Genomic DNA, 15,082 nt, shown 5'->3' on the forward strand with positions numbered 1-15,082 from the left:
GTGATGAGCACGCAAGTGCTTGAGTTCGTGTTTTTCTGGATAGGGCTTGGTCCACGACATAACACATGTTATGTTGTATTTTTTAGATCAAATTTAATCGATGTGGTGGTCTTTGGATGAACTATATGCATGTTTTAATTTGAGTTATTTGATTGGATGAACTATATGTATGTTTGTGGTTGTTTTGTTGTGTACGTTGAATCTAAATCATGCAAATGATTAATGAAATACCATTCAATTGTTTGAAAAGTATGTTAAGAAGGATAGAAGAATTAGTCAAAAAGATTTTAAGGAGTTAAATATAGGGTTTGGTTATGTTCGGCCACAATTTAACTCCTTAAATATAAAGGAGTTAAGTCTAGAAAGGCATATAAGGAGATACTCCCTCCGTTACTTTTTATAAGGTGTATTTGTTTTTTGATAAAATTCCACAATGTAAGGTGCATCTCTTCTAATTCATCAAAAATTCCGTTTTAGCCCTCTAGAAAAAGGATAGTATCTCTCCACTGATTGCATGTATCTCTCCTTCTAAAAAGAGGGAAAGTATCTCTCTCCCGATTGCGTGTATATCTTATTTTTGTAGCCTAAATGATTTACTTACCACTAATCAAAGATTTAGCCAAGGTTACTTTTTTCTAAGTTGTGTATAATTATGTGCATTGGTCACCGTGCCAAAAATTATACACCTTACATAAAGGAATGAAGGGAGTAAATTATAAGTGGTTGACTAGATATGCACTTAGTGTTTGTTAATAAGATGGCATATTGGGTAGTTTCAAAGGAACTCCGAGGGCAGAGGGGTATGGTGGGGGAAGTGGAGCACGTGAACCAACCATTTCTCTGCTCCAGTAAAATGAACTAGATACTACTCCAGCTCCAATCCACTAAGGAATCGAAGTTGAGATGTTTGAAACAACTCTACTGGAATCATGGAGTGGTGCTGCCCGAACCTACCCTTAATCCGACCAGAGCCAACTAGGAGCATATGCTAGATGTGAAGGTCGGCCGTGTTACTAGATTGGTGGATCTAGTTTGTTAAATTGACTCGACGACTAGGGGTCCGGGGCACTAGTCCTTAAGGGTGCGTGCATGAAGACTTCTCGGCTGTAATAGACAAGGTTAGTCTGGCTACGACAAGCAGTGTGTGAGTGGCTCGTTCTGGCGGTAGTGGCCATTTGACGGTCCAAGAACCTCCCTGTAATTTTTATTATGTGTGGAATGCTTTATACTTTTCGTGAACTATTTTTAGAAAAGACTCAGAATTCAATTGACTGTGATAGACCTTCATAATGGTTTGCCCTTAATGTTCAAAGTATGGTTGGTAAAATGGTAGAAACTTATTTCTACTCGTATATTTCTAGTAGCTATTCTAAATAGATGTTGGTTTATCAAGGTTCCATGAAAACATGATGGAGATACTGCACTAGGATCAATTTATTTCTTCTATCACCAATTCATCATGAGCTAGCACACCATAAAGACTTGGTAAAAAGTAAAAATACAAAGACACGCATATGCTCGAGATCTATTAAGCAGTGACGGCGATCTTCATGCCTTGCTGGCAGTGACCCGGATGGCTGCAGATGAAGAACGTTTTGCCTTCGCGGGCGAGCTGGATGTGGTCATTGCCGGAGGTGTAGGTCCTCGACGGGCCTGAGACCCTGCATGAGTTGTAGTCGCCTTCTCCCACCTGCACAACGTTGTGCATACTAGGGTTGTACTTGAACACTGCGTGCATTAGTTAACACAAAAATACAAGTCAGAACAAAGTATAGACATCAAGGACAACCAATCACTTGATCTTTAGAGTTCTCACCAAGCACGTCGTCGGACTGGATGTGCTTGCCACTCTCCCATCCAGAGACGCCGAAGCTCCATCCCTTGTTGTCACCAACGGTCCACTCCTTGCCATGGACGACAGTGGTTGTGCAGCAAACGGCCAGAAGTAGCACCAAAAGGGTGGGTACGATGGTTTCCCGTGCCATCATTGGTGTTGCTCTTGACTTCTTGTCGCTACCGAAGATCACAAGAACAACAAAATTAAACAGTGGTCAGTTCGTCAAGTGATTGCTTGCGTTCAGTCTCCTTCTCGTATCATATATATAGCCGGTCAGCTAAAATCTTTGTTTTAATGTGCTAAAATAACGAGAATCTTGCTTTAAATGAGACAAATCAACAATTGTGATATGCAACATTACTTAGTATATGCTACCAAATCCTCCAAGCTATATAATCTGATATAGTATTAATGGAAATTAACAAGGATGCATTTATTTCTTTTTCATGGATTCATTAGTTGTATATCAGATATTTATATATACTAGTATTAGATGATATATTTCTAATAGGAAAATTATAAAATAAAAATATTTTTAATAAGGAGTCTATAATCTTGACTTTTCAACCATAGCTGCTAAAGCATGACCGGAGGCCATGATTTGGGATTGTCTAGTTACAAATCATCTGAAATTGATAGGAATATTTTCAATAAATGGAGTTCAAATGAATTTCACAAGTCGGAAAATTTAATGTATTGGGTCAATATAAGAATTTTAGACTAGGTTAATTTGGAATAATTTAAAATAAAAAGTGGCCACAATTGGCCAACGAGGTTGTAAACCCGACGAGATTCGGAAGGAACTAATTGGGAGGAAAATTTGTGAGGCTTACCAAGAAACTTGTCACCACTTGAGTCGACGGAGATTATGACCTCTAGGACGCCCCCCCCCCCCCCCCCCGAAAACTCCGCAACTACTCCAGACCGACAAAATTAGCCCTAAACTAGCCATCCTGGCTTAAACTGGAATGACGTGCATGAAAGGGGTGGAGTTGTGCCCTCTCTACTTCGCTCACTAGACGAGCTAGTGGAGAACAAGGGGGCGTAACGGGGAGGCGAAGAGGGGAACAGAGTGGAGGGTACAAAGGCTGGAGAGACAGAAGAAAGTCGAAGAATGAGAGGATTGTGAAAGTTTTCTCTTTCCTATTTTGAAAGTAGCACCAGTCGGTAGAGTCTATCGCATGGCCATGTCTGTTCTTTTTGCAGTTCACCCTACTGTTATCATTTTCTATGAAACATAATGTACATAATTCCGTAAAAATGTTTGTATTTGGATCTTTTTTCTAAATAAAAACCATTGATGGTGTTGGTTAACCTAATTGTCATTTTTTAATTATATGTGTGTGCACACATTGTTCTGGTAAAATGTACAAGTACGATGTACAAACGTACTAAGCAAACAACAACAAGAATTGTTTGTACACACACAAGGTCCTTGAGGGAGTCTTGGATTAGGGGGTGTTCGGATAGTCGGACTATACCTTCAGCCGGACTCCTGGATTATGAAGATACAAGATTGAAGACTTCGTCCCGTGTCCGGATGGGACTTTCCTTGGCATGGAAGGCAAGCTTGGCGATGCGGATATTCAAGATCTCCTACCATTGTAACCGACTCTATGTAACCCTAACCCTATCCGGTGTCTATATAAACCGGAGGGTTGTAGTCCGTAGATAATCAACTCCATATACAACAATCATACCATAGGCTAGCTTCTAGGGTTTAGCCTCCTTGATCTCGTTGTAGATCTACTCTTGTACTACCCATATCATCAATATTAATCAAGCAGGACGTAGGGTTTTACCTCCATCAAGAGGGCCCGAACCTGGGTAAAACATCGTGTTCCCTGCCTCCTGTTACCATCTGGCCTAGACGCACAGTTCGGGACCCACTACCCGAGATCCGCCGGTTTTGACACCGACAGTCCTTGTTGTGGAGATTGATTTGGAGAGCTCTTGAACCTCACTAGTGTCCCATTGAGATGAATAGTAGAGTTCAACACAAAAGGAAACAAGTGTGTTTAAGGGATCATTGGCCATTGCATGTTATTAGATTTTACAATCATGGTCACATCTAATTACCTTAAACGGAAACAACAGCCACAAAACACTAGACCAAAGTTTAACGAATGAATATCCAAGTGTGTTTCGTCTGTCCTTTACCTTTGACATTTTTTTGCCTCAAAGTGTATTTGAATTAGCACGGGCACTTTATAATATATACTGTTTGTAGAGCGCCTCTACTGAAGAACTGAACTTTGCAATTGAGGCTATACAGAAGATAGAACATCTCCCGTCATGCGCCCCTATAACTTGCTTTCAGTGAGTCTGGCTTCGGACTCGCTGAAGGGCGAGCGAGCTGGGCCGGCCCACGAGTGTGGGAGGCCTTTACCTATTTTCCTTTTTGTGCATTTTCTGTTTTCTTTTTTACTTTTGTTTATAGTGTAAAAAATTCTAAAAATATATATTTCAAAAAATACTCTTCAATTTGTTTTGGAAAATGTTTAACAAGTATTTTGAAAAATCTTGAACAAGTATTTGAACATATTGAACAAGTATTAAAAACATATTGAACAAGTATTTGAAAAAAATATTGAGCATGTATAAAAAACATGTTGAACAAGCCTTTAAAAAATATTGAATAAGTATTTAAAAAATATTGATCAAGTATTTGAAAAAATACTAAACAAATTTTGAAAAAATATTGATAATGTATAGAAAAATGTTGAACACGTATTTGGCAAATGTTGAACAAGTATTTGAAAAATGTTGAACAACAGTTTAAAAAAATGTTGAACATGTAAATAAAAATGTAGAATGAAAAATAAAAAGAAACAAAAGGAAAACCCAAAAAATGAAAACAGAAAAAGAAACAAAATAAACCAAAGAAAATGAAAAATGAAAAAAAACTAAAGAAACAAATGAAAAACCCCGAAGAAAAAAAAACACTTGTATATAAAATAATGAAGAAATAAAAGCAAAATAATAAAAAAATGGAGAAGAGAAAAAAAGAAAAGAAAACAAAAAAAGGAGAAAACCGACACGTCTTGCTTCAAGTAGGCCGTGTCCTTTCTGTTATTACGAACTATTGGGCAGGCGCTCTGGCTAGTCGCGCTTCCTATGTTCACCGTGACCAGAAATCGATCCCTCGTTCTCCCCTATTCCTTTCTATTTTTCTTTAGACTCTGCACGAAAATAGACTAGCCCAGTAACCGTTAGAATAAATTCAAGGCATATTGTTGATCATTCGAGGTTACATCGTGTATTTAGCCCCGCTATATATGAGAGGCCTAGGATACAAGTGTCCTACTAGGACACGATTCCATATCCTATCTAAACATAATACAACTACAAGTCCAACTATAACATACCTTGTACACTATATTCGACACAACTCCAACAAACTCCACCTTGGCGAGTATACTCCACCATCCTGAATTTGTCCATGCGTCAAACTTTCATGTGCATTGGACTTGAGCTTATCCCATGAGAACCGTTGCTACTCCAAAGACTCCATATGACTTCACCTGCAACTTGTAGTCCCTTCTTTTTTTGACCACAGTCAACACTCGAGCAAAATTAAGTTCCTTGTTACTCTAGTTTGTGCTCCCAACTTTCAGAGTATCCGTCCAACGCCATCACACACTGATTACTGATCTGCGTGAAAGTGAACAACTCACATATTAGGTGTCACACATAAGAGTTACCTGAACTCAACGTCAAAGCTCCTTTCTTGACCGCCTCTCTCAAACTTGAAGGAATTTTACCGTTGCTTGTAGTCATCCCGAATCAAATCCGTAGTTGTCTCACCACATGTATGACCACCAGAACCCTGGCCTGTCTCCATGTCCCGTGCGCGCTGCACGCCTCGCTGCTATTACCGCGTCGAGCCTCCGCTGTCCTGGTCGAGTCTCAAGGGTCGCAAACCCACACCACTCAACCCCCACTGCAGAGTACCACCGATCATCACCGACCGATGACGAGTTTCACGCTTCCATCAGACCACTGGGCTCCAGTCCGAACTGCATGCTCGCTTTTTCCCACTGAATAGGCCTCGACTCTCTGTCGACTTACGCCGTAGCCCCTCAATCAAGCTCCACCTTCAACATGACTCCATGGTGGTTGTACGTGCCACCCCGCGCCCCGTCGACTTCAAACTCTCATGTGCGCACCGTCTTGAATCAACCCCGCACAAGCCTTCAGGCCCGCGCCACGTGTTTCCACGCCCAGAAGTCGATCACCATTAGCATCACGCTCCTATGTCGTTGTCGTCGATCCCACCACCGTCTTCTGTACCAACCGACTCACGTCGATCCGTCAGACTGCCTAGTCCGACCCAGCCGAACTTGTCCGGCTACATGACACGCTCCAGACTCCTCAAGCCGTCATTGTGACAATCGTCATCCATACACAAATGTGTACCAACAAAGAAAACTCAAAGCACAATCCTTCATAGCCTTCCCGTGTGAACAGTGGCGGAGCCAGCTCAAACTTAGAGCCTAGGCAAGATATACGTGATGCCAAGTTAATTAGATTTTGCCCAAACAAACTGTAAGTAAACCATTTGTTTACTACTAGAGCTCCATGCACATGCACCATGGGAGCCCGGGCAGCAGCCCCGGCTCGCCGGTGCTGTCTCCGCCACTGCACATCCAAGGAGATTAACAAAGCAAGCCAAGCTCCTAATTCACCACACGTACGTAGCTTTTGAACGAACTTCTCTATTTCTTTCTTGATAAGCATCACCATCTGACTCTGAGTCCTTGTGCCAATTCTTTTTGTCACAAACAAATCCCGTATCTGCTCCCAATTCATGCAGCGTGTACGGCCACAAGCAGCCAACCCAGCGTCTCTTGCCTTGCTGCAGTTTCCACGCCCGGCTAGCTTCCAAATGGGCTGCCACACAACGCCGGCCTTGGGCTCCGGTCCTCATGGACCAGCTCGCACCCGCGTCTCGCCGAAAAGAACCACACGATCCGATCCGAAACCCGCCGATGTACTAGTCGCCTGCTGCAGGCGCACGTGTCGCTGCACCTGCGATCGACCAATCAACCCGCTGCTTCCGATTGCTTCTATCAAGTACAACTCGACCACATCTATTTCTTGATCATAACCCGCCAACGAACTTCGCCCCGTATCACGACCGCTTCTCACAGATTTTTGTCGATGTTCTTGCTCTTGATCAACTTTCGCAGCCTTTTCGAAACCTTGCTCATAATACCACTTGTTAGAATAAATCGAGGCATACCGTCGATTATTCGAGGACCAAGCAATCACACGAGCACGACACCAAGATTTGTTAACGAGGTTCACCGATATGGCTACATCCCCGGGGCCTGACTACGGGCGCTCCTCCCCGTGACACCGTCAAAATACCGCACCCGGTCGCCCTGGACACCGGCACATGCCGCCGGCTTCCCCTGCGTTTCGGTGCTATTATGTTGGCATAGGTTACATCGTGTGTTTAGCCCCGCTATATATGAGAGGCCTAGGATACAAGTGTTCTACTAGGACACAATTCCATATCCTATCTAAACATAATACAACTACAAGTCCAACTGTAACTTACCTTGTACACTATATTCGACATAACTCCAACAATAACGACCACGACCAAGAAAACTTTGATGTGAGACTTAGTCCAAGGACACACTTAATGCAATAAAACGTTGCAACCAATTTCAAGACCCAAATAAATTTAGAGGTGGACTGATTTTGGGGAGACAACAACAGGGTCGAAAATGTGCCTAATGCATTTCGGTTAGCGCAACAAATCATTACTTGGGCCAGGCCCATCTGCTAGTACTTTGTTGAAGGTACAAACTATTTCATTTCTGTGTCTAAAAAAACTATTCCATTTTCTACAGAGTTCCATGTTTCCAAATATATATATATATAGGGTCGCGCTATTCGTCATCTTGGGTGAGTAATAGTTATTTTTCACCCCCTCTATTTTACCATCAATGCACCATAATTTTACGTTCCGTAAGTTTTGTCTTATTTCCGACGCAAAAAGGGACCGTAAAAAATATATAATCTCCGTAAAAAATATTTTATGTTTCATAAAATTACGAACGTAAAAACATAGTCTAAAATACACATAAACTGCAAATTTTCTTATCTTATGACCTATATTTTTATTTTCTTATGTCAAATTTTAAGTAATGAATCAATAGGAATGTAACTATTTGAATTCGAAACGTAATTTAATTATAAAATGATCGTAAGATTACCTCGGATGAAGAATAACTTATTCTACACCATGGATGATGAATAGTAACACTATATATATATATATCTTTTCCTAATAATAAACCAGCGATTGCTTCTGGTGGTCCGTCATCAGGCTTTTTTTGCAAAAAAGTCCCCCCGTTTCTGATAAATTGACCCGCAGTCCTACTTAAAGTGTGGATACCCTGCCATCACAGCCCATACGAGAACACGAGGGTTACCTCCGCCGCCGCGCCCCATCCTTCCGCCGCCGCGCGCCCCGTCACTCTGCTAGCAGCCGCGACCCATCCCTCCGCCGCCGCGCCCCCGTCCATCCTCTCCTCGGTGCCCGTCCTCGCTCCGTCATCGCCGAATCTGGACGAGATCGGGAGAATTCGCCGCATCTCGCGCAGCTGCTCGTCGGCCATGCGGGGAGGACGAACGAGCTCCTCGTCGGACATGCAGGGAGCACAGACGAGCTGCTCATCGGCGTCCGTCCCACACGTCCCGTCACTCTGCTAGCCGCCGCGCCCCCGTCCATCCTCTCCTCGGTGCCCGTCCTCGCTCCGCCATCGCCGAATCTGGACGAGATCGGGATAATCCGCCGCATCTCGCGCAGCTGCTCGTCGGCCATGCGGGGAGGACGAATGAGCTACTCGTCGGACATGCAGGGAGCACAGACGAGCTGCTCATCGGCGTCCGTCCCACAGCCCCGCTGAAGACGGTGCCCAGCCCCCTTGACAGCGCACTCCTCCTACTTGCCGCCCGGTATACCTCCCCTACTCGCCGGCCCCTGGATCCCACTCCCCCTACCATAATATTCTGATTTCGAGGCAAACATAGTGTTTGATGAAATTTGACTATAGAATTGTTGCTACATCGTCAATTCAGGGTGTGTAGAAGATGTTATCCTGGGTCTGTAGAGGATGTGGTGCGTGGCTGCTTGTGTGTATACATATATGTTAATTGGTGGCTGGTGTGTGTGTGCAGGGAGCAAATAGCGACAGCGAGTAGGCGACAACTATACTACGTCGAGAAGCGATACAGGGGCATGAAGCAAGCGAGCAGGTGCGCAGCAACCTGCTACTGCACTAATAGTAGCCTTGACGGAGCACCGGGGCCGGCTTGACAGGGCATGCCGCCCGCCGGTAGACGCCTGGTTGTGTGAGACGGAGATGAACCTCGCGTCGTCGCCTCTGGAGCCTGGACAAAGCTCCGCTGGTGCTGGGGATGAACCCTGCGTCTGTGATGGTGATGGCGCTGTCCATCTACTTTCTCCACTGGCTATAAGGGAGTAAAGATCACATCGTGGATGTGTTTTTCTTCAAAGATGTGGCCCTGTCATTGTTGGCTGTCGAATTTGGGATGTAATCCGTCCCTATGTAAGTGTATTAACCACTTCGCCCTCTCGCACAATGAGCAGAACAGAGCAGCGGCTGCAATTTACCCATTGATTTCTTGGGGTGATTCAAACCTAGGAAGCCTGCTACTTGTGCAAGCAACAGGGTAACAAGTTTCAGTTTTCTTACTGATTCACCTCAATTTTGCAAGGTAAGAACAATGTCAGTTTACTTTATGTTGGTTTTCTAATTTCTACATATTCCCTCAAGCAAATCTAATTATCTAGGTAGTACGGAAAGCAGGCAAATTACGTCACTATTTGGGTGTACTCATGCTCTGCTATGTCAGATTAAGGAGAAAAAATTATTTTATTCACCATCCTATTTTTTATCTATAATGATGATCACTGTTTCCATCTTGTGATCTTCTTTGCTCCAGTTGTGCGAATACTTTGTTTGCACTTTAGTGGTACTGAAATTTTCCTGCTACCATGAGTCATGGTAGTAGGCTGCTGCGGCAAAAAGCTGGTAAGCCCCCTAAGGGAAGAAAACTGAAAAAACTCTCATCGTGCTTACCATGTTTCATCTTAAAATTTTGGCTTGATTTTTTTTTCTTCTGTATGACCTATATCTCTATGTGGTTACTTTCTCCAGACATGCTTTAGTTGCACCATTGGTCAAGTGGCTTGAACACAACTCACATGAGTCATCGCCAAATGGCCCTTTTCTGAAATTCATTCTCTTATGCACTGAGAGAGGAGTTACTCCATGGCAGTCTATATACATACAGATGCAAGCAATTAAGAAACTCATGCAGATGATGACTGGAGAATTTTTCATGAATTTTCCAACCTAAATTTGCTAGAGGTTGGGAAAAGAGGAGTCCAGGCTCTGATGAACACATGTTCTTTCGCAGGTGACTAACAGTTGGCACCTCTATCTTTACATTACATCAGGCCAGCGCTACAAAGCCCATGTATGCCTCTGCCTGCCTGCTCAATGGACGATCCGATCACAAAAAAGTGGATAAAAATACTCATCTGTTTGTCAAAATACATGTTTGTTATCTTAGGAACGAGTATAGCTATCACCAGAGTACAAGCAAATATTTCAATTTTTCCATGAAGCAAACTTATGTTATGATTATCACATTTTGATCTTGGAGTAATGATTGACAAAAGTATATGGTTACTGTAGTCTGTACCAGTCCAGTATTTCTAATTACAAGTTTGAGCTCCATAGGGATAATCTGATTAGTGTGTCAGAAGCTGGCTGTTTCTAACTGTGCAAATTCTGTGGTTATTTTATTGTTTTGCAGAATGCATAGATTTTCCATAATAGAAAGAAGTGGATGTATAACCTGATTTTGCTTTATTATTTGGTGCCAGTTGACTTTGGAAATCCCCAGTTTCTCCAGTATTGTAACTCTCTGTCAAATTGTCAAATTAAACTGATCTTTCTATTTGGACAACTTGTAATTTTTAATATTATGATTTTCCTTTTCAGAAACCAATTCAACTAGACCAGGACTATGTTTATTAGTCCTCCAGTGTTTGTTGGAATGAGATGACACATGGTATGCCAGCTAACAAGCAACTGAAGTAAGAAGATTTTTGTAATTTCTTGGAAAGAAAGAGCCCTGAACCCAAGATGGCGAAGGATCCAATATGTCAGGACCAATGAAGGAATTGCAGAGCTTCATATTCAGTTTATTTTAGGTGCTTGCCTACTTCAAGTATCTAGATTACAGGAAACATGTATCTTCAAGTGTCTACTTCAAGTAAGTTTCTTATAGAAGTAGTCAGTTTGATTCCTTCAAAATAGTTGTTGCCTGATAATTTGTGTATGACTAAATAGCAGTACCTCAAATTTTGCTTCAGCTTCTTAAAACAGAGTAATTTTGTAAATCCTAACAGAACTCTATCAGTCTGAACCAATTTCTTGTAAATCTACAATACATCATAGCCTCATCTGATCGAATCATTGGTTTCAGATCAATACATCCTTGTGCATTCCCATAAGATCAATAATATTCAGTTTGATTGTGTCAAAAACTTGCTGCTTGACAATCTGTATGACTAGATAGCAATACCTTAAAATTGCTTTTGGTTTTAAACTGAACTGAACTTGGTTGGGGCTGAACTGAACTCAGTTTGGTTCTACAAAAAGATAGGGTTATATTCTACATCGTTTTTAAGGCGATAAGGTGACCTAAGGCGAGCACCACCCGCTCTAGCGCCTAGGCGACGCCTAAGCGCCTAAGGCGGGCATATTTGTAAGGCGCTGCCAGGGCGCCTTATCGCCTAAGCGTCCAAGGGAGGACGCCTTAAAAACAATGATTCTTTGAATTTTTCTTGTTAACTCTAAACTGGACTCAACTCAGTTTGATTCTGTAAAAAAGATTGTGACAGACTTGTATATATATGCAACAGTCTTTCACCAACACTCAAATTAGATGGGCGTGATATTTAAAAGAAATCGACATACTGTAGTTTATGAGAATTTGGCAAGAAACTCGGAACCGATGGACTTGACTTGTGAAAAAATGTAATCAATGGACGACTACAGTTTATATCAAACACAGAATCGATGGACTTTCGCAATGCAGGCTTGCCCTTACCATTTACCAGGTGGTGACTTACCGGAGGAGCCAGTGGTGCTGCTGCGACCTTCTTCGGGCGATGGTCAATGATGCAAGCTAAAATCGGGGATGGGATAGCGGCTCCGGGCGACAATCAGAGGCGAGGCAGCGCTGCAGACCGAGGACAAAGTGATGCACTGGGGCGACGGCGCGGGGCGAGGAAGAAGCGGCGGATGGGGCTGTGCATGGGGGAGTTGGGGCGACCACTCGGTTCAGCGCACGGGATCGTATTAACTCTATTTTCTCCTAGGTACCTGCGCTGGTATAGTTTCACCATGGGGTTACCAAACAATTCTCTCTACTCCTTGATTAAGATGTCACATCAATTTTCTACTTACACGTCAGGCTTAGCACTGGGAGCAGCCTTATAGAAGTAATGCAACATATTCTCTCTTATGCCTACTTGAAATACTGTTGTGGGTCTGTACTTTGCCTCTCATATTGCAAGAATAACACATTGTATGTCTATTCTCTTAACTGTAGTAAGGATGAAGCAGGAAAGTGTGCTGGACCTTTTAACATGGATATTGTACATGTACGAGCTACAGGCCACTATTGTTTATCACATATGGATTGTAAATGTAGTGACATTGAAGTTTGTAACATATCCTTAAATTTCTTTATTGTAACATTATGTTAACTAAAAAATCTGGTAGCCGTGACCTTGATATTCCCTGTAGAGCCAGCAAAAAATAGAATAAAAAGTTTCATTACAATTGGTGATTGAATGTCAAATGGCAGTGATTTTATATCAATGTGTGGGAGGTTGATGAAAGATTGCATGCAGAGTATACCAGTAAAAAACATCATTTATTTAGATGAGCTATTACCAAAGTAGATATACTATATTTCTAGCTGAAGTTAACAATGCTAAAATATTTCATTGGGCGGCAACTTGAGGGCAAGAAACATACATATAAGCCTATTCTGAAATGTCTAGAAATATTGAAGCTTCAGCACGGCGCTCCAGCATCCATGGAGGAGATGCACCGTTTTGGACATGTTGGTCAACTTCTGTTGCTTGAGGGGTTGATCACGAGCGTAGTATAGGCCGACGGCGGGGAGGTGGTTCGTGTCGGGGAAGAGGGCGACGCCGACGGTGGGGAGGTGGTTCGTGTCGGGGAAGAGGGCGACGCTGGGGAGGAGGCCAATGATGTGGAAGAGGGTGATGAAGGGAGGAGGACGGCAGTAGGAGAGGGAGGCAATGGAGTGGTGGCGAGCTAAATAGAGTGAGGTGGAGGGTGGCGGTTTGGCGGTGGCGAGCTTGTGAGAAGGGAACAACGACGGCGTCATGAATAGTGCTTCGACTGGGTTCTTCAGAAGGGGGATTCAGAACTAAGTTATGCCACTTGGCGATGGCATTGTCGTCGTAAACATATTAAGCTATGTGATTCGACTTTACAAAGCTAAGCTTCGGCAACTTCACCAAATTATATTATGAGAGGCCTCCGATCCGCGTAGTTGGTTAAACATGGAGTTGAAGCAGATCCGAGCAATCCCTGAACTAAAATTCTGCTCTTGGACATCAACATATCAAACTGAAATAGGACTGATTGATGCGCCTACCCTACCGGTGGTTGAATAAAATTTTGTAGGTCTTAGTGTCACCTCATGATACATCCATGCTTTTCATCCTAAAAAAGCCATTCGTTTAACTGCACTGTCACCCGTAGCAACGCACGGGCACACTTACTAGTATATATATACTAATAAAAGGACTAGCGCTTCTTACCACCATAATTTTCGTCCGTATCGTTATGATTTTCGTCCGTCCACCGATACAGGCAATCCAGATTGATTTTCGTCTGTCCACCGATGCAATCTAGATTTTCGTTTTGGCCTGCGCTTTGGCCCATCCCAGCCGGCCCATATACTACGGGAAAGACGCGAAAAATAAGTGTGAGATGTGGGATCGAACTCACGTCGGCCTGCCGATAATGTAAGGCTACGACCAATTGAGCTGCTAACGCAAGTTATTGTCTTATATATAAAAAGGGTTATCCCAATTATCAAATAGTCCCACCTCGATCTCTTATATCCAACCACACCAGTTTATATACATCAAAAACTTGCACATATGCAGTAGCTGGCTGCTGGACGATTATCTCGGGAATCAATAAGCGAAAGTGAGCAGTGGATCCGTCTAATAAGGAGATAATGAGGGAAGAGGAAGGGATATTTGGTCAAGGAATCACGACGAGGGAGAGATATATATGATCAGCTAATTAATGTGACGGAGATGGAGGAATTTCCTGAGATATGCCTTGATTAAAGGGAAGGATGTGGCTGGATTTGTGTCCTCCTAATCTCAACGGGTATGCGGCGGATTGTGGGCTTGGCACTTTGCATAAAAATTAAAAGAGGACGCCGCTCGCGAGCGCGACGCCGGCGGTGTTCGAGTTGTGTGCTGTGCTCCGTTTTCATGGCGTGGTCTCTGCGCCAATGGATCAGGTTTTCGCTGCCAAAATTCGATGGCGTCACTAAGTTTGGCCAGACGTGCAGCAACTCCCAACATCGTCCTCCATCTCTTGAGGTATGCGCACGCTGTCAATATTAGGCAGCTTCTTATTGCATATCGGCAATATATTTTTCCCTAATTATTAGTTGATCTATTTATCAAGCTGAGCAGTGTACAATTCTTTGCAAGATCGGATCATACTATGAGAGATGGAAAGCGTACCTCAATGTGTAACATATTTATCAGAATTATTGAGATTAGTTGTAAGTCTAATGAAATATTGGAGTGCGATTGTCTAATTCAGTGATCTGCATATTTGAAGTACTTTTTTTTGCGAAATGCATATTTGAAGTACTAATTAGTCACAACGCAGTGTCGTGCAACCTTCCACACTAGGTTCGCAGCGCCGACACATGTGTTATATCCGTAAAAGCTAGATTATGTGTATGTCCCATTGCAATGTGCGGCTCTTTTGTTTCTCCCGTTGCAACGCAAAAATAAATGACACTGCGGTACTCTGTTGGGTACCCTATGCTATCGTGATACGTTTTCAACGTATCTATAATGTTTTATTGTTCCATGCTATTATATTATCTTTT

The 15,082-nt window shown here is 42.9% G+C and overlaps 1 protein-coding gene and 1 long non-coding RNA gene across 5 annotated transcripts; one reads left to right on the forward strand and one right to left on the reverse strand.

The window, feature by feature from the left end:
- Positions 1-1,416: 1,416 nt before the first annotated feature.
- On the reverse strand, positions 1,417-2,084 carry LOC147973415 (basic blue protein-like). Its single transcript, XM_087524993.1, has 2 exons — positions 1,817-2,084; positions 1,417-1,728 (listed from the first exon to the last, which is right to left on the reverse strand). The coding sequence occupies exons 1-2, from the start codon at positions 1,986-1,988 to the stop codon at positions 1,529-1,531; spliced, it is 372 nt and encodes a 123-aa protein (XP_087381119.1). The 5' UTR covers positions 1,989-2,084; the 3' UTR covers positions 1,417-1,528.
- Positions 2,085-8,226: 6,142 nt separating this feature from the next.
- LOC125511086 (uncharacterized) lies at positions 8,227-12,544 on the forward strand. 4 transcript variants are annotated; one of them, XR_007284897.2, is made up of 5 exons: positions 8,227-8,812; positions 9,035-9,912; positions 10,039-10,360; positions 10,891-11,164; positions 11,993-12,544. It is a non-coding gene; the product is annotated as an uncharacterized LOC125511086 (long non-coding RNA). The 4 variants fall into 4 exon arrangements; XR_015602920.1 differs by having other exon boundaries at positions 9,035-9,595; positions 9,824-10,360; XR_007284894.2 differs by having other exon boundaries at positions 9,035-10,360.
- The last annotated feature ends 2,538 nt before the right edge of the window (positions 12,545-15,082 follow it).

This window comes from Triticum urartu, chromosome 5A, assembly GCF_056163025.1.
Source record: "Triticum urartu cultivar PI428250 chromosome 5A, HENAU_Tu73, whole genome shotgun sequence".
Lineage (NCBI taxonomy): Eukaryota > Viridiplantae > Streptophyta > Magnoliopsida > Poales > Poaceae > Triticum > Triticum urartu.